Source organism: Mixophyes fleayi, chromosome 9 (genome assembly GCF_038048845.1).
Source record: "Mixophyes fleayi isolate aMixFle1 chromosome 9, aMixFle1.hap1, whole genome shotgun sequence".
Classification (NCBI taxonomy): domain Eukaryota; kingdom Metazoa; phylum Chordata; class Amphibia; order Anura; family Limnodynastidae; genus Mixophyes; species Mixophyes fleayi.
In genome coordinates this window covers 23,848,533-23,873,217 of record NC_134410.1, presented here as the reverse complement: position 1 = coordinate 23,873,217, position 24,685 = coordinate 23,848,533, and the positions used below count along the sequence as shown (strand labels likewise).

The following is a 24,685-nucleotide window of genomic DNA, read 5'->3' as shown; positions in this document are numbered from 1 at the left end:
AGTACATGCATATCAGAAGAGGCCTTAAAGTAGTCAAACAAGAGCTGAGACAGGTGTCATGGTGCTTGTTATAAATTTAATGGAATTTGGTTAATACAAGTTAGCATCCTGCAGGGGAGAATAGTCTCTTCAACTGTGCCTAACAAAGATATGGCACATTCATGCTTCCCTGTACCAGTTACAAGAAAACCAGATAGAAACGAGATGTATTACAGACCCCTGCAAGGTCAAACTCTGTATAAGAGGGAGACCTAAAACAGAAGGTGATACTAAAATCTACCCAGTAACAAAAAAGGTATTTAAGACTGTGTAAATGCATTTTTTTGATGTTCAGAGTGCTGCACCCATGCTAGAATGAATAAAGGAGCTAACATTTGGATCTTCGGCTTATATCTCTGACTTCAGACTGAATGGTAAAAAAGCTATAATTGTGCTCAACACAATTGTTCACATATACAACTCTCAAAGACCTCGAAAGCGGTAGGTTAATGCTTAACGCTCAACTGCCTCTCCAAGATTATAATGATAAATCAGGGCGATAGGTGTTTTTTGTATCTCTGAGATAAGCTGCGATAGAAAACCAACCCTATCACCTGGTATTAGTATGTAGACCAGTACGAGAGGAGCAGTCTATGATTATTAGACAGTGACAACGTAGGATAATGGTACTTATTCATGTCAATGCAGTGGTGGTGGTAACTCCACTATGGAGGCTGGTTCATTTGTCAACCTGTGCTAGTGGCATAGCTTATGATCCATACAAAGCCTTTACTTTGGCCAGGAACTAGTGCTCTACCTGCAATAACCTAATGCCTGGAGCCAGGGACCAGAACTTTGCCTGTAATTACCATCTGCCTGAACTGGTGCTCTGCCTCTGGTTATCAACTGACTGGAGCCAGAAACTTGCACACTGGCTGTTTCCATGAACATGTATCCCCATCAACAACTACAACTATTATTCGCTACCTTACGTATTAATTGTTTAATTAATTGTTTCACACACATCTTAGATTGTAAGCTCATTTGTTAATTGCTAAATTGTTATTTGTTTGGATCACAATCCCCTCAATGCACACTTGGGGGTAAATGTATTAACCTGCGGGTTCTTCAATACCCGCGAGTTCGGCGTCTTCTGCGTTTAAATTTAAAGCGGCGCTGCCTTGTAAAGGAAAGTTTCCCTTTACAAGGCAGCGCCGCTTTAAATTTAAACGCCGAAGACGCCAAACTCGCGGGTGTTGAAGAACCCGCAGGTTAATACATTTACCCCTTGGTGTTTTATAAATGAAAGATAATAATAGTAATCCTCAAGCAACAGTTTTACTCATATGATGTATATCTTTCCGGTGTGGTGGGGGTACATCCCCACTATTACTCTGGTGGTCTCTTATATCTGCCTTTACTTCAAGTCTGTTCCCATGTCTCCAATCATACATTTTGTCACTTCTGTTTGCAGTTTCCTCTATGCTCCTCTTGTTTCCTATGTCTCCTTCTGTTATATCTGCCCCTTTGCATCTCTACAATGGATTTTTTGCTAACTTCCTCATGTATAGTGTTTTCCCTTTTGTCTCAGTCATGTATCCTCTGCTAATTGCCCTCTTCGCTTTTATCTGACCTACAATTCATCTATTCCTCCCCACTTTTTTATTTCATAAATGTGCCAGCACATGCCCATCACATTATATCAGTACATGACCAATATAATATTATAGTCTGTACCCAACAAATTAAATTAGCCTCTGACCAATATGTTACAAATATCTCATAGTTGCCTACTCTCACAGAATGTCTGGGAGACTCCCAAATTTGTAGGATTTCTCCGGGACTCCAGGAAGAGCAGTGCACCTGCACACATCCTGCCCACTTCCCTAGTGAGGGCAGGGCTTATTGACGCAATTCACAGCAAATTGTAAAATATTATGCCAAGAATTTTGATATTGAGCTGCGGGGATGGGCCACGATGACACAATTTGCTCTGCAATGCCCCAGACATGGCACCAGGATCTCCCCTCCCCTGCCCAAAATATCACATTATACCAGATTGTGCAATCACAAATTCTTCAGCTTGTGCCCCCATTGCATTAAACCAGTTTGGCCCAACACATTACATTAGCCTGTGCCCATTATGTTAATAAATCTGGTGCTTTAATATTACACATGTATGTCCACAATATCACATTATATATATTTACTAGAGATGCTCAGACTCGGTTCCCCAAGAACCGAACACATCCAAACCTAGCAGATCCGAGTACCGAGCAGAGCGGGCGTGGTATTTTTGTGCGTCCTCAAAATTGAAAACGAGGCAAAACATCATTGATACGTAGTCGGATCTCGTGAGTTTTGGGGGTCTATAAGTACCGCCCGATCCAGCGCCATTTCACAGAGGGACACAGAAGGGGTAGCACAGTTCTTGGCAGTTTGTAAAGCAGTTGGTCAGCATCATAGATAGATTAGAAAGAGGAGGGGTAGCAGTGTTCTTTAAAGTCTCCAGTGACATTCAGATGAGCTCCATTGTTCCATAGCTAATTGTCATTGCTGAAATAGAATTGATAGGTCTGGCAGGTTGGGTTTTCTAAATCTGCAGTCACATAATGTAGTCTTTTATAGGTAACACACAAAGAGGAGAGCTCCATTGCTCCATTGCTAATTGTCATTGCCGAAATACAAATACTAGGGCTGGCAGGCTTGGTGTAAATCTGCAGTCACATTGTACTGTGTTATACAGGTAACACACAAAGAGGAGAGCTGCATTGCTCCATTGCTAATTGTCACTGCTGAAATAGAAATACTAGGGCTGGTAAGCTTGGTCTTCTAAATCTGCAGTCACATTGTACTGTGTTATATAGGTAAAACATAAAGAGGAGAGCTCCATTCCAAATTGTCATTGCTGAAATATAAAATAATAGGGCTCGCAGTCTTGGTCTAAATCTGCGGTTACATTTTACTGTACCATAGCTCACTCAGAAACAGGAGAGGTGGCAGGGTTTAGTGCTGAAACAGAAACTGTAATAATAGGACTGTCAGTGTTCTTAAAAGTCTCCAGTGACATTCTACTGTGCCATAGCTTATACAGAAACAGGAGGGGTAGTATTGTTCTTGTCACTCTCCAGTCTTAGTCATGATTTTTGGTCAATTCTTTTAGACCAGACAAAATGTCAAAATGTTGTGCAGACTCATCTGCATCAACACTGGGTGTCTTGGGAAAGCTAAGTTTTTTCCTAGCAGCAATTTCCAGAGAAACTGAAGGAGGAGATGTCATTGTGTCATGTACCACTTGAGTTGTCAGCTTGCTGACCAGGAGCTCATTGCATCTCCTGAGATCGGGGTCAGTTGGAAAGAAAGAAAAGACATAGCTCTTAAACCTAGTATCAAGCACAGTTACCAAAATGTAATGATCCAATTTCAAGATGTTGATAACGCTTGGATCCTGGTAAAGCGAATAAAGTACATAATCTACAAGACCAACATAATTAGCGGAATTTCTTTGTTTAATTTCCTCCTTCAATTTCTCTTTCTGCTTTTCAAAAAGTCTAATTTGGGGAATCACTTGACTCAAGCTAACAGTGTCTGCACAGGTGACTACTTTGAGTGGTTTTAGCACCTTGCACAACACGAAAAGATTTCTCCACTGTGCTGGACTAAAGTATATCTCCCCTAAATTATATTCATCTTGCAGCTGCTGCATTCTCCTACATGCTGTTGCAGAATCCCGAAAATGATCCTAAATATTTCGGGGACACAGACAGTATAGCCTGCATGTCATTGTAATTTTTTAAAAAGTTCTTTAACACCAAGTTGATTGTGTGAGCAAAACAAGGAATGTGATGGAATTCCTCCCGCTGTAATGCTCTAACAATATTGGTGGTGTTATCAGAAATCACATATTCTCAGGAGAGTCCAAGCAGGATAAGCCATGTTGCAATGACATCCCTTAGGTTTTCAAAAAGGTTGTCAGTGGTATTACCTCTGACCTGCGCCTTGTCTCGTCTCTGAAAACCACCTCTCACTCCCGCCTTCAAGACTTCTCCCGTGCTGCTCCCCACTTATGGAATTCTCTACTACGCTCAATCAGACTTTCCCACAGCCTTCAAATCTTTAGATGCACTTTGAAAACCCATCTCTTTTTTAGAGGTGACCTTATCCTCGATAACAATTTACACACCAATGCACCCTCACAACTATCCCAATCTCCACTCTGAGCCACACTCGCTCCTCTTGTTTTAGCTGTGCCCTCTTCCCTTTAGAATGAAGCAGGGCCCTCCATACCCTTTGTTTTCATGCCTCCATTCATTTTGTCTGCTTTTTCTGTTCTTGTTTTACGTATGTCTTGTTTTATGTATGTCCTTGTCTTCCCTACTGTAGGGTGCTGTCGAGCACTGTTGTGCCTTACAAATTTACCATAATAATAATAATAATAATAATACTAATACTACTACTACTACTAATAATAATATGCCTCTTAGTGAAGCCGCTGATACACAGAGTAGTCTGCCTCTGAAAAATGTGATATACTTGGGTACATGCTACTGCTGTTCCTGCTGGTGAAGGCGAATCACCAACCCAGTGGGCTGCCACAGTCATATAATCATTAGTTTGCCCAGTACCGCTTGTCCACATATCTGTGGTTAAGTATATAGTGGGTAGAATGACATTTTGTTGCACAATAATTAAATTTTTACGAACCTTCTGGTAGAGGTGAGGAATAGCTTTTTTAGTAAAATGGTGTTGTAATGGAATTTGGTAACAGGGACACAAGACCTCAAGTATTTGTCTCAAACCAGCTGCATTAATAGTGGATATTGGACGCAAATCTAATACTAGCATAATCGCCATGGCTTTGCGACTGGTTGACATTCATACTTGCTTCCTCTTGCAAAGGATTGTTTAACAGTCAATTGTTGTAAACTACTAGTAGTCTTCTTCTTGGTCTCCTTCTGGGCTGATGATTCACCCCCAGCAGCAGCAACAGCAGCAGCAGTGGGACTAACAATCAAGAATTCTTCAGAGCACTCAAGGATAGTGCAGGAGTCATCTAGCCTTAGCAACTTGGATGCAGGACTAACTCCGATCGCTACTGAGGATATTGATGAGGACGGTGTTGGGGGTGTAGATTGCAGGTGTTGGGATCTAGATGAGAGAAGGGAGGTGAGATGATGCTGGACTGCTTGTTGTTATTTTTTTAACATAAGTTTCTGATTTTCCCAACCGCTTTCCATGAACTCGCTTCAAATGCCGTAACATGGATGAGGATCCTAGATGGTTAAGGTCCCTACCTCTACTGAGTGTGGCTTTACAAACGCTACAAATGGCTAGACAACTGTTGTCAGGGTTTGTGTTAAAAATAATTGCACATATAAGAGGTGGATTTTTGTTCTTATGCCTAGGCATGACAATGGCCTTTTTCTTATCACTGGCAAGAACTGCTGCAATCTTTGCTTGAAAGGGTATAAAAATAATATTGTGACCCATGAGGTGGTCAAAATTTGACTGCAAATGACGTTAAATTTGTGTTATTGAGGTTAACAATAATGTAGGATAAAAAAAAAATTATGTGATTTTAGCATATTTTAGCAATTTTTCTAAAAAAAATACAGATCCAAAACCATAACCAAAACACAAGGGTGATTTTGCCATAACCAAAACACGGAGCTAATCCAGATCCAAAACCAAAACCACTTCACGGGGGTCAGTGATCACCTTTAAATATTGCTAATATTGTATTTTTGCTCCTCTGTAGTGACATGCCTAATATTAATTTACACAAATCTTGCGGGAAGTGTTGTCGAAGTGGTAGCCATGCACAGAGGCAAACTGTTCATTGGCGCACGCAGGGGGGGGGGTTGGGTCTCCAGAAACCTCTCCCCTCCACTAACGAAGTGCCCCACATAGCGGCACTGTACTATATAGCAGCCGCGGCGCTGTCAAAGAAGCGTCCGCAGTGGTGCACTATATACAGCACCGACCGTGGACGCTTCTTTGACAGCGGCTGCTGTATAATACAGTGCTGCCGAAACGGAGCTGCTGCGCGGGTGCATGCGCAGCAGCTCTCTCGGTTTTTTTTTGGTTTTGGTTTTTTTTGGTTGGTGGGGGGGAAACCGCCCCTAAAAATCCTGCGTGCGCCCCTGCTGTCAGTGATGTGACATGGTGGTCTCTGGGCAGTGTAATCACTGTGACTAGTCTTTAGCTGTTACATGTGATTGCCACAACTGGTGCTGCGTGAGCTGCTTATATTTCTTGAACACTGACATTAATCATCATCCCAGGGGAGGGACCAGAGTTACGACTTAACTCCTTCCAGAGCTTCCCTCAGTAGCATTTCATAGTCCTTACTGTACTGTGCAGAAATACTGATGACAGCACATGGAACCTCCTGGATCATCCCTCCGTGTCACTGTACCTGTGCTCTGTCACTATCAGACATGCCTGTCACTGTTGCAGTCACGCCGTCACTCATAAGGACACAGCAGACATCTGATAATGACAGCAATTAACTGCTATATGACAGCAAGTGATTGTTTAATGGAGTCTACTGGAAAAAAGATTGCAAGTATTACATAAAGGATTGTAATATAATTGCATGTGACAAATGGCTCGCGTGTTGAAGATGTTAATGAGATCAAGCATAGGATTATACAGCGTGAGAACACATTTAGCAGATTGATCACCTGGCCTACGGCTGGTGCTTTGTGCCTGCACCTCTCCAGGGACCCCTTGCAGCATCGCCCCAGCTCTGATCACAGCTTTGACATTGTGCAGTAACAGGATGTGCAAGGAAGCTGGCCAGCATAGTGATGGAATGTCTCCTTTCAATCAACCCCCTGCCCTACTTTTCACTCTTAATTAACCCTTCACATATAACACACTGCAGCACTAAAGGACCCTGATCCAACAATGCTTCTATACATAAATGAGATGTTTATCATTCATTATCTATTTTAAATAGATGCTACATTCATTCATGCACACTGCTGCTTGCCTATTATTTAGGGCTCCTGATATTCACACATCAGCCATGCAACCTCTTTACAGTAGCTATCTCATATCATGTCTCTCGATGAATTAAGATATGAGTTGTCACTTTTCCTTGCCTGAATTACCTTGCTGCCGATGGTTCTGACAGATGTACACATGAATCGGCAGACTGATTGGAACTTTAGTCGTTTGTATATTCGTTAGTGATAACAAATTGGTTGAAAGTTTTTGTAGTGTGCACCTAGCATAAGGAGGGGCAAGTACTAAATCTACATAAGGGTGTAAGCATATGCTGTTTTGTTGGCAAGTACAAAATATGCATATTTTACACTATGTAATCAAGTTTATGTCAAATTTATCATGAATGCCAAAGTGTCTCTCTTAAAACACAGTTGTCTGCAGATGGGATAAACAGAAGCAGGCAGGTCAGTGTGGTCAATACTCAAGAACCAAAACTCACTAACTGAAGGCTGAAAACCACGGGTGACATTAGCAATGCTCTTTCAAATCTGATTCCTAGTGAGAGGTTTATATAGTTCACTAATTGTCTGATCACAGCTTTGAATGAGAATAAAGCCCATATCATGCCCAGAAGGCAGTGGCATATCCACTATGGGTGCAGGGTGTGCAGTGTACATGAGCCATGAGTCAAGGGACCCTCCATGTGGGCCAGACCACCCTCTCAAGTCGTCAGACCATGCATATATTTTTATTATGAGTGTTTAAGTATTTTTTTTTCCATTTATGTATTATTAGGACTTGATTCTCCTGTGTTATAGAGGTTTTGAAGTTTTATTGATGCTTAATATCAAATATGTATTTAGAAAACAATACAAATGGTTATAAACATATGAGGTATGTGGCGTATACCGTAAGTTCTTCTGCTTAGTGCTGGTAAGTTTTTTTACGCTGTATATGCCCACCTCAAACCCTGCATATATGCTACTTGCATATATCTTGTAGATTTGCATATGCACACAATTGCAGCTTTTTTAGTGAACCAAATGCGCTGCTGCTATTTGGGGCGCAATTGTGGCCAACTCTGCAATCTGAAATGTGTGTCTGGCAGAGTATTTAAATGGATGTGGAGAAAAGGGTTTTAATTTAATTTAATGGGGCTATTAATATAATATGGGATTTGATCAGGGCTATTAATATAATGTTGGAAATAGTTGGTGCTATTAATGTAATGTTGGAGGCATTATTGTAGGATGGGTATATTAATGTAGCGAGTGCCTTCCCACATGAAAGAATGAAGGTGGGAAATGCTGTCAAGACCAGAGCCCTTCTCCACTGGATCCTGCAGCAGGTTGGTACCTGTGGGGTATACAGGACATGTGAGAGGGGAGAATGGTAGTGAGTATATGTCACATATGCCTTTACCATTCTCCTAATGTCACATATGGGGTAGAGGAGGCAAAGACTACTCTCGCACACAGACCCACTAAATTCCTAAAATGCTCAGTTTTGTCCATTTAGCCTATTTTGTCTCCCTGAGGCAGCATTACGTGCTAGCTAAGGGTGCCTGGTACCGCCATGGGCAAGGCAAAAAACCTACATTTTATATATAGTTATTACATTTATTATTTCCTTTTGAGCACTGTCATGCATATATGCCTCTTAGGAGACGCATGTTTTGCACCTGCTATAGGACAGGTGCAAGTATGTGCTGGTGATAATAATGTCTTATTGTAAACCAGATGCATATGCTACTGATGCAGAGACGGACGCATCTCGAGAAGTGTACAGCTCTGTACATGAGCAGGAATGAACTTGTTATCCGTGATCTTTTTTCAAGATTAAGTTACTCCCGGTTTGTGTCCAACTCTGTACCAGTCCAATCGAGTGCTGATGGCGGGGGCTCAACCCACCAAAACGCTGATGTTCACTCACCAATAAAAGTACATCACATGTGAAATTGGATGTGCTGACCATACTTGTATCGTAATATTACACTGGACACTACATCCTGTCCCTGGCTTATGTTGCACCAATTCTCAATTAGTCGTTGCAGTGTGTCACAGTATCTCTTATATAATACTGTATATTAATGCGAATAATAAATAGGTAAACAAGGGTTTCACGTAATGTTTGTTTTAATAGAAAAAAAAAATCACGTTGTCCGGGTTCTTTTTAACTTTATTTTTTTATGTGCAGGTCCCTGGGGGGATTGGATGCCAGGGCACTCTGGTTCATGTAGTTGTCCAAGTGCCAGCATACTCAGTGAGCAATGGGTACTGACACTTCTTGGGCCAGTAATGGCACATATAAAATTACTGATATCTTACATTTAATTACTTATTACTCCAACACCCACCAGCAGGGGGGTTGGGAGGAGAAAAAGTCCTTTCAGAATCATGCTGTTAATTCCTAGGGGAGGGGCCCGCATTTAATTTGCAGGCCAGATTCCCCTAGTGTAACCCATTTTTTTTATTTACACATTGCAAAGGTCCATGCCAATGATACTCACCATTGGTATTGATCTTTTCTCCAAGGGTAGAGTACCCGCAACAAATAAGCCTCCACTTCTAAGTAGGTGTGATCATGCATAAATTGTGTTGGGCCTACGTTTGCGCACCCCTTCCCTAGTATGTTCTACCTTTCTCTAAGAGAGCAAAGTAATGTAATATAGAAGCAGAGATGCATATTTTTCATGCATATGTGTAGTCCAAAAAAAAGTTAATTTACGCTTAAAAATGGATCATCATCATCATCATTTATTTATGTAGCGCCACTAATTCCGCAGCTGTACAGAGAACACATTCACATCAGTATAAACAGCTATTAAATTGTTACTGTTTATACATTGCATAGTACCATTTCTCAGTTCTACCACCCTGCGTATATTGTGTACCCATCCTAAATTGTATTAGTGTAAACGCCCAATTTTGTTTTTCATCTTTACCATTCATATTGGTAGTTAATTGGTGTCACGAGTAATACAGGCAGGGGTTCACACATGTCGCCTCCTGAAGGGTGAATCACAAGTCCATCTCCTGTTGCGAGACTGTCCAAAGCTGACTTGGGTAGAGGCACTGAAAACGTTCACAGTAAAATAACCTCCAGTCCCCATATCACACCCCTGTATCAAGTCATCCCACTGTCATATGTATTCTAGTGATTAGAACAGCAGAACAATACCTCATGTAATACAGCTGTAACTCTGCTCCAGTCTCAAACACACCCACCCTTTCCTCAATGGTCACATGATATTTGGAATGTTATTCAGTGTGAGAGCTTTTTTTCTAATCAGAAAAACAGAGGGACATAGTTCAGAGACGCAGCTGTCATTATTCGGTGTTCAGAATGGCACTGAATATAGCAGTGACACTTCTTCTGGCTACTGGTGTCACTATCCTGATTTACCTCATTAAATGGTGGAATACAGTAAAGCAGAAAAATTTGCCCCCAGGGCCCACACCTCTGCCCCTGCTGGGGAATATCATGCAGCTTGGCACCAAAGAAATGCCACAATCTATGGTTAAGGTAAGCTGGAACATTTGTAACTTTATTATTGTAATACAACAGATTTCTGCAGTGCTGAATGCAATTGCCTCCCTCAACATGCTAAAATACTTGCCTTCTATATGTAAGTAAATGCAATGAGATGTAAATAAAACGATAGGAAGACAGACAGTTAAGAAGCTCCTGTGCATTTAGATAATTAGACAAGTGCAGAAGTGCACTGTTTATCTAAAACAAACATACTCATCTGTAGATAGAAATTCACTTTTGCCACTAATTAGGAAATACAATTTAAATGGTAAAAGATAGTATAATTGTATTTATTATAAGTAGTGCGTGGTGTGATGTGTAAGCGTTTATCCCCAATATTAAGCTATATAAAGGTGTCTAAAGCTTGACAGCTCTTATGTAATGTATTTGTCTCTATATAGCTGAGTGAAAAGTATGGACCTGTGTATACCATCTACGTTGTCGGTTACCGCTGCGTCGTTCTGATTGGCTATGATGTTGTGAAGGAGGCGTTGGTTGACCGCAGCGATGCGTTTAGTGACAGAGGAGCCATGGATGTGCTAGACCTGTTATTTAAGGAATATGGTAAAATACTGAAGATATTAGTAACATTAAAGTATATATGATGTCATTTAAGATTCATGACATATGTTAATTCAATTACATCTGTTTAAATAATTTAAGTATGAATAATAATGATCATTATGTCATAATATTGTTTTTCATATCTCATCTACTATTCCAATTTCAACAGTAGAGCACGGTTGGTGTCTTTATGGGGGGACGCAAAAACAGCTCGCCCACCCTCCTCCAAGAGGCTACCAGCCAAGGATGAAAGCGCTGGGGCTCATTCTGACCTCACTGGGCACAGAGTTTACCCTCATCTACCACTCTATTAAAGCTAAAAATACATTTATCTTGCTTGATCCATAATTCAAGTGGAAAACAATCCTGAAAAATCCCCATAAAAGAATGTCCACACTAGTGTTGACCGCCACTAAATGATAAAAGCAGGGAGTGCCCAGGACTTAATTTTGCTACAGGTTTTCACAAACACAAATATTTTCCCATACTCGGGAGTCTTGGAGATGAGGAAAAGATGTTTAGCTGTTTGTAATGAAGTGGGGCTTAATACCTAATTTGTTTACCAGTGCTGCAAGGGTAATGTTAGGTTAAGCAGAAAATATATTTTTCTTAATTCAATTTGGGGGGTTAATGGTCCTTTTAAAGCTACCAACCCAGCTGTTAGATACATATTGTATTGTAAAATGTTTCTTAACATATTATTCTTATCCTTTATTTTTCAATCGTTTTACAATCTGAGAGGTATAGGAAACACTTGCTATATACAGTAAGTTATGGGAATAATAATTGTAGGTGCTGGTGGGGAAAGTGTGAGTGGCTACTGTAAGGCATAAATGCATTGAGAACAGTGATCTAGGAAAAGAGAAAATGTATAAGCTTGATTGAAGAAATGATTCTTCAGAGACTGGTTAAAGATGTTAAATGTTCAGGAAAGTCTGACACTGCCCACCATCATGTCAGACACTGACACGTCCCACCTCAACTTGTATGGAGTGGGGCCTTAGCGGCATGTTCTCCTCTTGGGATTGTGGCATCATAGCCCAACCTTGCATTCCTAGGAGATTACCAACATGGGGGAACAGCCGCTGGCAGCTTCACAGGTAATAAGCTACTGACTGCTGCCCCTCTATATCAGCGGCCATTGCATAGTGAGGAGGTGTCACGGTGATGATAAAGACATAGAATGAGTGACATTATGTAGTGTAGGCAACCCCTGAACTTTGGCATTCAAAATGACCACCTAGGGCCTTGACTGTGTCACAAAGGCTAATGGAGTGAAGGGTGTGCAGGAGAATAGGAAGATCAGCATTGTCAAAAGATACAGAGATGTTAGGATGAGTATGGAAAATGGACCCTTGAAATTAGATCATTGATCTTTTTTGTGAGTGAAGTCTCAGTAGAATGATGCGGGGAGAAGCCTGATTGCAGAGGGTTGAGAAGGGAGTGAGAGGAGAGAGAGTGAAAAAGACTTGTACACAAATCTCTAAAGTAGTTTGAAGAAAGAGGAGGAAATGGGGTGGTAGTTGAAGAGATGGGTCTAGATATGGTTTCATTAGGATTGGTGAGATGACTGCGTGTTTAAAGGAGGATGGAAATATGACAGTTGAAAGTGACAGGTTGAAGAGGTGGGTGTGCAGTGTTGAAGAGGGAGCAGAGAGGGTCGGAGGGAAAACAATCAAGGAGGCAGGTAGTAGGATAAGGTGAGTGCAGAGACTTTGTCCTCAGTTAATGGAAAGAATGAACTGAGGGTTGATTGGGGAGAGTAGGAAATTTGTTTGTGGGATTTGGAATGAGGAAATATCTCCTTGAACGGTGTCAATTTTGTCTTTGGTGGCAAAGTCATGAGCTGTGAGGGAGAAAGGAGAAGAAGTACATGTGGGCAGAGAAGCGAATAGAAGGAGGCAAAGTGACATCTGGGGTGGATATCTGTGAAGTGAGTTATGATTGCTTGATAAATGAAAGGGCAGTGTTGTAAGATAAAGGGATGAATTTATAGTGGAGGAAGGCTATTTCGGAGTGATATTTCCTCCAGTGCTCCACAGTAGTGAGGTAGCACTATTGCAATTCGTTGTTTGGTGCGCCATGTTGAGGTTTAGGTCATCAGAGATTATATGTGGTGGCTGGAGCTGCATTGTCTAGGGCAAAAGTGAGTTTTAGTAAAAGGCAGCCTGAGCAGGGCAGGACAGTGTAGTTATAGGTGAGAATAGTTAGTAAATATAAGAAATGGATTGAATCGAGAGTGTTTAGGTATTACAATGTGTGTGTGTGGATTTCAGTGCAGGGGGAGAATGAAGAAAGTTGAGGTTTAAGGAAAGGAGGTTGTGGTGAGAGAACAGGAAGGCCAAATTTGAGAAACTAGTGATGGGTTAAAAGGGGAGAAGGCAGTGTCCATCACAACAGGTGGGAGATGAAGTCCACTGGGAGAGACCAAGGGGTAAATGTATCAAGCTGAGAGTTTTTCGGCGGGTTTGAAAAACCAATCAGATTCTAGCTATCATTTATTTAGTACATTCTACAAAATGATAGCTAGAATCTGATTGGTTGCTATAGGCGACATCTCCACTTTTCAAACTCGCCGAAAAACTCTCAGCTTAATACATTTACCCCCAAAGGAGAGATAAAACATGACAGCACATAATTCTGAAACAGCAGCAGGTGTACATTGTTGTCAGCAATAAATGTTTACAACAAAGTTGATTTTGCTATAGAAGCATATAAGGCTTACAATCCAATCTTGTAATCCAGATTTCAGTCCATGTTGTTGGTGTCATGTGTTGTTTCCATGTTCCCTTATGTTCCCATAATCGTAATGACTTTGCTTGCTTACCTCACTTGTGAGCTCAAGCAAAGTGAGACCCTCTTCCTGTGATGCACCCCAGCCTGTGTTAAGCTCCCCCATAGAGATTTGTTACACCTATAGCCCAGATTACTTGCCTGAGAAGAGTTGCTAGTACAAATGTACAATACACGTAAAATAAACAAAACTACAATGAAAAAGTGAGCAGTCTTTGTACATAAGAAGGTAAAGTTTGAGTACACCAACATAATACAGCAAAGAAAAAATTCAACAATGTAATAATGCATATGTTTTATTTTCTGTGACTATTGCCTGCATTGTTAAGCTTCACTCCACTCCAGTGGTGGAATTACTTGAACTAACTTTAATTATATCTTGATGTGAAATTAATCTTGGTAAACACTTTAATTGGAAGACAAATTTTTAGGAGTTTTTTTTTTTGCTTGAATTTTTAGGAGTCATCATGAGCAATGGAGAAAGATGGAAAACAATGCGTCGATTCTCTCTCGTGACTATGAGAAATTTTGGAATGGGGAAGCGGAGTATTGAGGAGAGGATCCAAGATGAGGGCCACTGTCTTGGAGAAAGATTTTTGAAAAACAAAGGTCAGTGAATTAATGAAAATTATACAAAAAGAGCATTTGATCCATGATCTATCATGGCTTGTTATATTCTAATTTTTACAAGTTCTGCTGAAATCACAGGTGAAAGATTAAATGAAAATTTATTCATCGCACATATTCCAAAAAAAAAAGATTTGTAAAGTACAGTACAATCTCGATTGACTCTGATTGTGTTTATAACCACATATTTTACTAGAAGATACCATATAAATGATTTCCCTGGATTTCTTAAACCATACCACCCATTATTCCAAAGGAAAAAGTGACACCATAAACCATGTTCTTGCCCACATTGCATCCCTAATCCATTTAGATCATATGTCTAAACCACACCCTCACCAAACTTAGTTCTCCCCACAAATTACAAAGCTCTGTCCCTTTTCACAGAGGTAAATGTAAATTATCCGTTTAGCTCCTTAGTCTAGTACCCTGTTTTCCTTGCTGATAAATATTTCTGATTTGTAGAAGAAAACTGGAGGCAGCTAAATACCAGTAAGCACAGCTCACTTTTAAGGCAAATGGTGTCATTATATGAAGGGCTTGCTAGCCTGGTCACTGGTGTTTGTATAAGATATTCTCTTTCCGTTTCTTTAAATAATAAATGAGATGAGCAGGTTTCCAAAACATAATATTTCTATAATTTATTAAAAAGGTATTATACATAGATACAGCCATACTGGACGAATCAGACATACGCCCAGGGTCTCAAATGCCAATTGACACACTATATTTGATTAACTTATTATTTTATAGGATATGTTTTAATACACACCTTCCCAGTTTACATCACTGCTGGCACTCTATCATTAAAGTAAAATGTTTTATTGGACGTTCATTTCTTTGGCCATATCCGGGGAAATACAATCACATGACAATTATATAATCTGTTTTGTTCATGAATTGTGCAATAATGCAACTTTACTAAAAACATGTCTCTTGTTATGCAATTCTGTATTTTTCCGTTTTCTTAAAAGTACAGACCCTAATCTTAGATTAGTTCTATATATTAGTGATATATGAGCTTATATGTATTTCGGTTAGTTTTGTTAAAAGTTTCTTCAACATGTTGATCAATAGGAAGTGGGTCCAGATGTGACAACGAAACTTCAAAACATTATAAATTTTAGTTTGTTTTTTGGGAGTTAGACCACTCCTTTCAAGTGCTACATGCTTTGAATAATGGAGGCTTAGGAAAGGTTTTAATTGTGATACCCTGAGTATGCTTGGTGCTAAACTGGCTAGCGACTGACCTACAGGAGATTCCTTAACATTGGCAGGAGAGCTTCTTCCAATAGAGCGATATTGTGTACAAAATTCTCCTATTTATGTGTATGCTGGCCAATAGTGATTTATATATTGTTTGCTTCAGAGCGCCGGACAACATTTTCTTTTATTCTCACAGTGACAATGTAACTTTGCCTTGTATTTGAAATACATACCTGCCCGTCCTTAGACAAATGAATATGTTTACATTATAAAGATCTAGAATGTATCTAACATGCTACAAATGATAGCCAGAGGGTTAATTAGCCAAAACAATTGTGCAAAGGTCAAGTTAACTTTTTCTTATAGTGCATTATCTGATTGATTTTGACTTTATTATGTCCATATAACTCTGGTCAACAATGATCTTATTAAATGGATAATTTTGAATCATTTTTATGTATATTCTTGCGCTGATTCCCAAAAAATTTTTGTCCTAAGAGCTTAATTTTTTTATAAACCGGCATATTTGTTTTTTAAAATACATTTAAATCAAAACAACCTGGTGTATAAGTATTTTTTCAATTTTTTTATAATAATTTATTTTTGTTTAATGACTTCCATAATGAGCAAACAAGCATGTTAAATGCATTAGCCATTCCCTATGAATCATTTATTTATGTATAAGCAGAAAATAAAGTAGATAAATTTGCTGCGTATATGATGACACTGTATGAGTCACTCCTCCAATTTTATAAGCATACGGTGTGCATACTTCCACAAAATGCCTTGTAGTTGTATAAGTCATCCAAACAATTTTTGTTACGTGTGGGATGAGTTAACGTTCAAGTCGCAAAGAAGAAACATTACACCTTTGTTAAGGAAATCGTTTGAGCTCTGCTTTGGGTGTAAAATTGGAGACCAGAACAAATCTTGGGCCTCTCATATCTGTTGTGCTTCGTGTGTAACTTAATAGTTGACTGAATGGTAAATCTCGTCACAGGCCATATGCAGATCCCCGGTATGGAGAGAACACAAGAATCATTCCACAGATTGTTATTTTATATCACAAAATCAGTGGAATCACAAGCAAGTTTAAGAATTCAGTTAAATATCCTGACATTTCTTCAGCCATCAGGCCTGTTCCTCACAGTGCCTACCAATTCCAGTGCCATCAGAAGAATGGAGCTTGGATTCAGAGGATGTTGGTGATGTAGAGTTTCCTAGAATAAGAAGTGAAGCAAAAATCAAAAAGGGGATATTTGTTGGACCACAAATGCAAGAGGCCATAGAGGTTGAATATTTTTAGAAAAACTTGAACAAGTCTGAGGTAGCTGTATAGGGAACATTCCAAAAAGTTGTGAAAAACTTCCTGGGAAACAAGAAGGCTAAGAATTTCAAATAAATGGTTAGTGAGCTTCTTAGAAACTACCGAGCCCTGGGATGCAATATGTCTTTGAAAATATATTTTTTGACTTTGCATTTGGATTTTTTCCCAGAAAATCCTTAAGATGTAAGTGACAAACACAGTGAATGCTTCCACCAGGATATATCAACGATGGAAACTCGCTACCAAGGAAAATGGATTCTAAATATGATCACAGATTACTGTTGGACACTAAAAATGCATGTTCCTCAAGCTAAATACAGCAGAAAAAGCACTAATTTTATTTGAGTTAAATGGATGTGTATTATATTGTGAATATTAAAGAAAAATTCACATTTTAATTATTTTTAAAATTATATTTCTCAAAAAAACAGCCCAAACAGATTTGTCAAACAGATTTGAAGTCAGTGCAAAGAAATACTATAAGAAAGACCCTGTCAAATCAATTTCACATTCGAAAAGTTAAATTTTTTTGACCAGTGTAATTACTGTGATTTAATTATTAGTCCTTGTATATGAAATGCTATGGAATGTTGCTTTATGTATCATAGCAGTCTTGGAACTGCTATTCTCATTCAAAGTATTGGACCTCCTTGGATTTCTACCAGTATAGCTTGTAGTAGTTGTGTTGGTATTAATTGTGATTACTGATGACAGACAAAAGTATTTGGACGCTTGACCATTACACCAAAAGGGACTGTAATGACATTGTATTCAAATACATGTACTTAATATGGAGTTGGTCCACCTTCTGCAGTGATAACAGCTTCCACTCTTCTTGGAAGGCTTTCCACAAGATGTTGGAGTGTTTCTGTGGGAATTTGTGCCCATTCATTCTGTAGAGCATTTATGAGGTCAAGCACTGATGTTGGACGTGAAGGCCTGGCTCGTAATCTACGTTCCAGTTCATCCCAAAGGTGTTCGATGGGGTTGAGGTCAGGGCTTTGTGCGGGACGGTCAAGTTTTTCCACACTGAACTCATCAAAGCATGTCTTTATAGTTCTTGCTTTGTGCACTGGGGCACAGTCATGTTGGAATAGAGAAGGACCTTCCCCAAACTGTTTTGCTGCAGAGTTGGACGTATTGCACTGTCCAGAATGACTTGGTATGCTGAAGCATTAAGATTGCCCTTCACTGGAGATAAGGGAAGCTAGCTCAAACCCTGAAAAACAGCCCAGACCATTTTCATTCCTCCACCAAACCTCACAGTTGGCATAATGCAGTCAGGCAGGTAACATTCTCCAGGCATTTGCCAAACCCAGATCCGCCCATTTGACTGCCAAACAGAGAAGCGTGATTCGTCACTCCACAGAACACATTTCAACTGTTCCACAGTCCAGTGCTGGTGTGCTGTACAGCACTCCATCCGACGCTTGGCATTGGTCTTGGTGCTGTGAGTCTTGCATGCAGCTGCTCAGCCATGGAAACCCCTTCAATTAAGCACCCACCGCACAATTTTTGTGCTTATATTAATGCCAGTGAAATTTCAGAACTCTTCAGCTATGAAATCAGCAGAGCGTTGGCGACTTTTACACACCATGTGACTTAGTAGTCATTGACCCAGCTATGTGAATTTGCATGATCTTCCGCTTCATGACTGAGTTCCTCTTGTTCCTAAACGCTTCCACTTTCTAATAATATCACTTACAGTTGACCGTAGAATATCCAGCAGGGATGAAATTTCACAAACCATCTTTTTGCAAAGGTGGCATCCTATCACAGTGCCACGCTTGAAGACACTGAGCTCTTCAGAAAGACCCATTTTGTATCACAAATGTTTGAAAATGGAGATTGCATGGCCAGGTGCATGATTTTATACACCTCTGGCAACGGGTCTGATTGAAACACCTCAATTTAGTAACTAACAGGTATGGCCAAATACTTTCGTCCATATAGTGTATGCTGTTACTTGCGGACTATTTCTTTAATTGTTGTCACTTTCAATAGTTGTACATTGGGTGGTGGTGAACTAGATGTATTTTTTCATATTTATTTATTGCAAATGTAGCATATGGTATTATTAACAGAGGGCACAAAGTAAGCAAGGTAAATATTAACTTGTAATAATATTTAAACAACAGAGCAAAACTGGAATACTATAAATTTTGTTTTTGGATATTTCTTTCCATTTAGCTAATTTTAATAAATAATAAATTGACCTTGACTTTTACTTTAAGAGTTAAAACATCTAACAAAGGTAAGTTATACATTGGGTGGACAATGTGTCAATATGCCGCAGACAATACGGCTCATTTACTAAAAATGCACTTAGATGAAAAATTTAAGCTAAACAATAGCAACCATCAGACGCTTGCTTCATTATCGAACTTCCACTAGACCTGGCCTGGCAAATCTGTGGCTCTCCAGGTGTTGTTAAACTACATGTCCCAGCATGCTTTGCCAGTAGATAGCCAGATGATAGCTGGCAAGGTAGCCTGAGACTTGTAGGTTCACAACATCTGGAGAGCCACTGGTTGGCCAGGCCTGCACTAGGCAGATAAAAGTTGCAGTGACTGCTGATTGGTTGCTGTGGCACAATGCAATTTTTTTGCGTAAATGCAATGTTTGTAAACTAACTGTACTAAATTGCTTACACTATCTGAATGAAACAGATATAATATGCAATTTACAGTTATTTAGTGATCATTTGATGTCTGAATATATCACTAGACTAATGGAGAGATGTACACAGTGATCTTTGTAATAGCACATATTTCCTTCTGGCATTTCTTATGTTGTTATTAATTTTTATAGTGCAAACAAAGACTGACTCCTCCTTAATATATGTAAATACAGGTACCCCATTTGACCCGACATATTTAATGCGATTGGCTGTTTCCAATGTAATTTGCTCCATTGTGTTTGGTGAGAGATTTGACTACGAGGACAAGAAATTCCTGACCCTCTTGTCACACATTACAGATTTTGTGGAGATGTTAGACTCTGGTGTTGGTATGGTAAGTATAAAGAATCATGTAATAATCTAATGAATGCAGTGTGCTTGACAAAAATTCATGATTTGAATTTCTGTGTTTCTGATCATTTTATCTACATTCCACATCAATGACAAAGTTATGATTTAGCAAAATGTATACAAGGAAAGAATTATACATAGATGCTCAAGTTGTATTATGTATTTTCTGTATTTATCTCCCCTCTGTTCTTCCACCATTACTTAGTTGTGGCCAACCTACATTTTATTTCTCTGGGCATTATATCCTAGAGATGAGCTGAGATAACGTGACATTTGGGTCTGGCTTTCAAATCATAGCCCAGAGAGCGAGACTATTAGGAATATTTTTTTAAATTCTCTTTATTTTCAGTGTTCAAACAGAATACACATGAAATAAACAAAAAGCAGATCAAATGGTAATACACAGTGGGCCTGATTCATTAAGGAAAGATTTCTCCTGGACAAATCATGTTACAATACAAGGGGAGCAAATTAGTTTATTATTTTGCACTGGCTGTTGTTTCATGTAGCACACAAATACTTGATAGCTTATTTGTACACTGAAAGTTAATCTAGGACATGCCCTACCCCAACTATAAATCTGTCATGTTTTAAATTTACCTCCACCACCAATGAAACATGGTTTTGCTCAGGTGCAAAGTTACAAATTTTTTTGCTTTTCTTCCCTTAATGAATCAGGCCTAGTACGTCTAAGATGATATATTGTTTCAGAAAACATAGAAATTGTACACTAATTGCGAATTTTGAAGTTTTTGCGCAAATTTTATTCCATGTCTCTTCTTGGAGGCATATAGCTAGATCTGACTCCCAGGCCAGTTCATGAGTGCCTTTTTCTGTTTTTTGTGAAGTGAGAATAGTGTGGTATAATAAAGATATAGTGCCTCTATAATTAGAAGTATACGTACAAGTTTGTTTAAACTGGGTTACTTGTCTTGCCGGCATTTGTGTTAGCTCCAATTGTACAAAATGATGAATTTGGAGGTGTTAATAAAAAAAAATTATGGGGTAGCTGGACTTTTTTTCTTGTATCTCCACAAATGTGATGGGTACAAACTTTCCTGCTATGTGATGGAGATGGGTGATTCCTGCTGCCTTCCACTCAGAGGCTTTAGATTCACTTTGACAAGGCAAGAAAAGGGGGGCAACCCAAATGAGCGCAAGTGGAAAGGGGTGAGCCGATAGGTGAAGCCTTTTGCTGAGGCTGTTCCAGATGTATAACGTTGGATTCACAGATAGGACAGTGAGAGAAGTTTTTGTTCTGGGAATGAACTACAGAGAGCTCAACAAATAGCTGATTCTCCAAGTCGACCCAGAGTTTAATATGTAGGTCAATATGCCAAACCATGAATTAATGGAGGCATGTGGCATTATAGTATTTGGAAAACATGGGTAGTCTCAATCCTCTGTCAGTGAAGCCCTGGCCAAGAGATTCCTGTTCAACCAAGGTTTCTTCTAGTTCCAGACATAGTTGTTGCATACTGTCTGAAGTGTGTTAATTGCCCCATTCAGCAAAGCCACAGGCAAAGTTTGAAACAAGTAGAGAACTCTAGGAAGGACATTCATTTTATCTTGTTTATTCTACCTATCCATGATATGTATATTTTCTTTCAGTGGGAGAGGTCTGGTCAATCTTGTTGAATAAAGGCGAGTAGTTTGCTTTGTAGAGGTTTTTTTGTAGGATTTAGTGTTGATACTTAAATATTTAATCGTGTTGAGTTTCCAATGGTAGAATAGAAGTGTAGCATTCTATTCAATAATCGAATGCTGACATCAGGAGGTAGTTTTTTTTTTTCTCATGGATTAGGAATGAGAGTTCTGTGGGCTCTTCTATTTGAATCCCCTGCAGGTCGAGGTTAGGGGTCATTGCATCAAATAGGCTTTGAAGATATGGTTCCAAGCTGTCTTTGGTGACTATTTCTAGAATATTTCTAATTCGTATGTTTTTACACTGCTCACGGTTTTTTAACGCCTCATTTTTTTTTGAGTTCTTCTATTTCATTGCTGAGAAGCTCCAGATCTCTGTTGGTGTCTTGCTGAAACCTATAGAAATTGTGGTGCAGGCAGCCAGGCAAGATATATCGGCTTTGATAGAGGAATCCACTTTATCCAGTTGGGAATCGAGGGACTGTTTAAAATCCATTATTAGGATTTATAAAGCCAGGATCTCATCTTTTGTAGGTGGGGGAAGTACTCTTGCTACATAGGGAGATGTAGATAACATTCTTAATGTACAGAGGCATTTTCTTGCCTTGTAAAATGGTGGGTGATCTCCCAAGTGGAGCCTTACTTGCATTTAGCAGACCAGCGCTGCATGAGGAATTTCTGAGAGGGGCTTGAACAGGAAAGTACAGACAAGGATTTTGATAATATATGATACTTGTACTTGTGATCAGATGGCAAGTGCCTGGATATATGGGGGAAGGCCCTTTTAGAATACCATAGTTGGTGAGTATAGGTTGGTCATAGATAACCACAATATTGCAGTGGACTAACAACCATTAGAAAAGAGTTCCATGGGTGCATTGTTTTAGTTTGTAACATGAATGATGACCATGCGAGAAGCTCACCGGCCACAAGGCTATAGTGTCAGTGGAGAGATTGGTTACCTTTGAAGAAGCTTGCTGAGTATGTTCATTCTTTGCTCACTGTATATACACGAGAGGTTGGCTTCTGATGAGCAGATCCAATAATTCTGCAGCTGAATACTTTTTGCAGCTGGACTCAGAAAGAATGGTTGATTCAATTTATTACTTGCCCATTTGATCCTAAACTGGATACAGTAATGTTATATCAGAGGAAGGGTCGACATCATCTGATGGAACATTGTGTACTATTTAGAGCAGTAAAATAATGCTTATATTGGTCTCAGAGGGAAGGCATGTGCAAAGGTCCCTCTGGTGGTGGAATCCAAAATTGCACCTGTGTGTTAGAATATATCGGTGGACCAGAGTTTTGATTAGACAAATTATGATGCAGTTCAGGGGTCTTATCTGAGACCGATTTCAGCTGGGAGAGCACAACCCCCACAGTTGCCCACAGAATAAACATATGTAGCAGGCTAAGTCAATTCATAGGCAGCAGAGTGATAGGTCCCCTGACATGAAGGGAGAGGCTGCTGAATCGAGGATTGCCAGAGAAGAGAACTGAGTGTCTTTACTCCAAGTTAAATGCACTCGGTCTTAGTCCAATCTACATGGCTAAGGGCCCAAGATAAGGGGATCAGAGCAGGTTATGGTTAGTACTTGCCTGGGCGTTGTGGTAACTTGTGGCCCGTCAGGGCGGAATACAAGACGGCACCCGGCCATGCAGTCAGTTGGTGGGAGACCAGTGGTATGAGTTTAAGAGATAGTCAGAGGATAAAGACAGGTGGTGGGAAAGTTCAGAATCCTGACCCTGGGGAAGCCTCTCAGGTAGGATGATATCTGCGCTGGCTGATGAACTTAATAGCGGTGGACTCTCGGGTAGATGTAACTGGCTCTAAATAGGTCTTCAGGCACTGAGAAAGGCTTTAAATAGCCTATAGAGGTATGCCCTCTAGTCTTGAAAACTGAAATGCCCGGGGGACTGGAGAAAGGATCCCGTGGGAAACCCATGCTCCAACATTCACTATGCCTTAGAAGGGAGCCAAAATTCACAGTTAAGCACTCAGACAGGATACCGTTGGGATCGTAAAGTCTTCCAGTCAGAGATATAGCAGTATTTCTGCAGGCTTATGCTCATAAAATGTAAAAAAAAGTTACAATTTTAAGTAGTCTTTACAGGAGATTACAAAAACACACATCAGCTCAGACACATGGCAACATCCTATTAGGAACATTTTAAAGAAAAAAAATGTAGACAGCCCACTGACCCAGCCCAAGGTAGCCCACTATGGGACCGGCCTGGGATAGAGAACCACTCCTGCCCCCAGCCCAGCTAATCCCTGACTGCCATAAATCAAATTGAATTCCTCTAAGTTTTCAACTCAAGAGGATAATTTGTGGGTTTTGGGGAACACATCTAAAAAAAGATGGTTCAAAGAGTGGAACAGCATCATTATGCTAGACAAGACAGAATAGAAAATTATCTTTTTCATTACAGCTGATCCAATGAAACACCCAAAATTGTTTAAAAAAAATAGAGAAAAGGGTAAAGTTTGCAGTCAGGAGTAAAAAAATGTTAAGGCAACAGTAAAAATAAATTTTACTCAATTTGAAATTCCCCCCAATAAAATTATACTTGTCATATAATATAGCTCAAGAACAGTATATGGGTCTAAGTAAAATCACTGCATAAAAGATTGGAAAATAAGAGACCAAAAACAACTAACATTGTCGCACCAGGTATCTGTTAATACAAGCACCATATGTCTGTTTGGCCAACGATCTAAAGTTTTTGAAATATTGAACTGTATCATGAATTAACTCAAGAATGAGCATGGCAAGGGGTACATTGTAATATATAATATACCATATTATAATACTATATCATTTTATTTCAGATTCTCAGCAAGTTTCCCACTTTGATGACCTATATCCCTGGCCCTCACCAGAAACTGTTACCTTGCTTCCAAAATTTAAAAGACTTTGTAATGGACATGGTGAGGTCTCATCGAAACACACTGGATGAAAATTGCCCTCGAGACCTTATAGACTGTTTTCTCATGCGAATGAACGAGGTGAGTTTGTAAA

General features: G+C 39.6%; 1 protein-coding gene across 2 annotated transcripts in view; it reads left to right on the top strand.

Annotated features, from left to right (window-relative positions):
* The first annotated feature begins 9,688 nt into the window (after window positions 1–9,688).
* The window catches only part of LOC142102241 (cytochrome P450 2A4-like), a 31,554-nt gene continuing 16,557 nt past the window's right edge, over window positions 9,689–24,685 (top strand). For both annotated transcript variants that reach the window (XR_012679228.1, XM_075186977.1), the window contains exons 1-5: window positions 9,689–10,458; window positions 10,869–11,031; window positions 14,284–14,433; window positions 19,838–19,998; window positions 24,496–24,672. Coding sequence is in view for 1 of the 2 variants with exons in the window: in XM_075186977.1 (XP_075043078.1) it covers window positions 10,279–10,458; window positions 10,869–11,031; window positions 14,284–14,433; window positions 19,838–19,998; window positions 24,496–24,672 (831 nt within the window). In the remaining variant the exon portion in view is untranslated. The remainder of the gene's footprint in view (window positions 10,459–10,868; window positions 11,032–14,283; window positions 14,434–19,837; window positions 19,999–24,495; window positions 24,673–24,685) is intronic.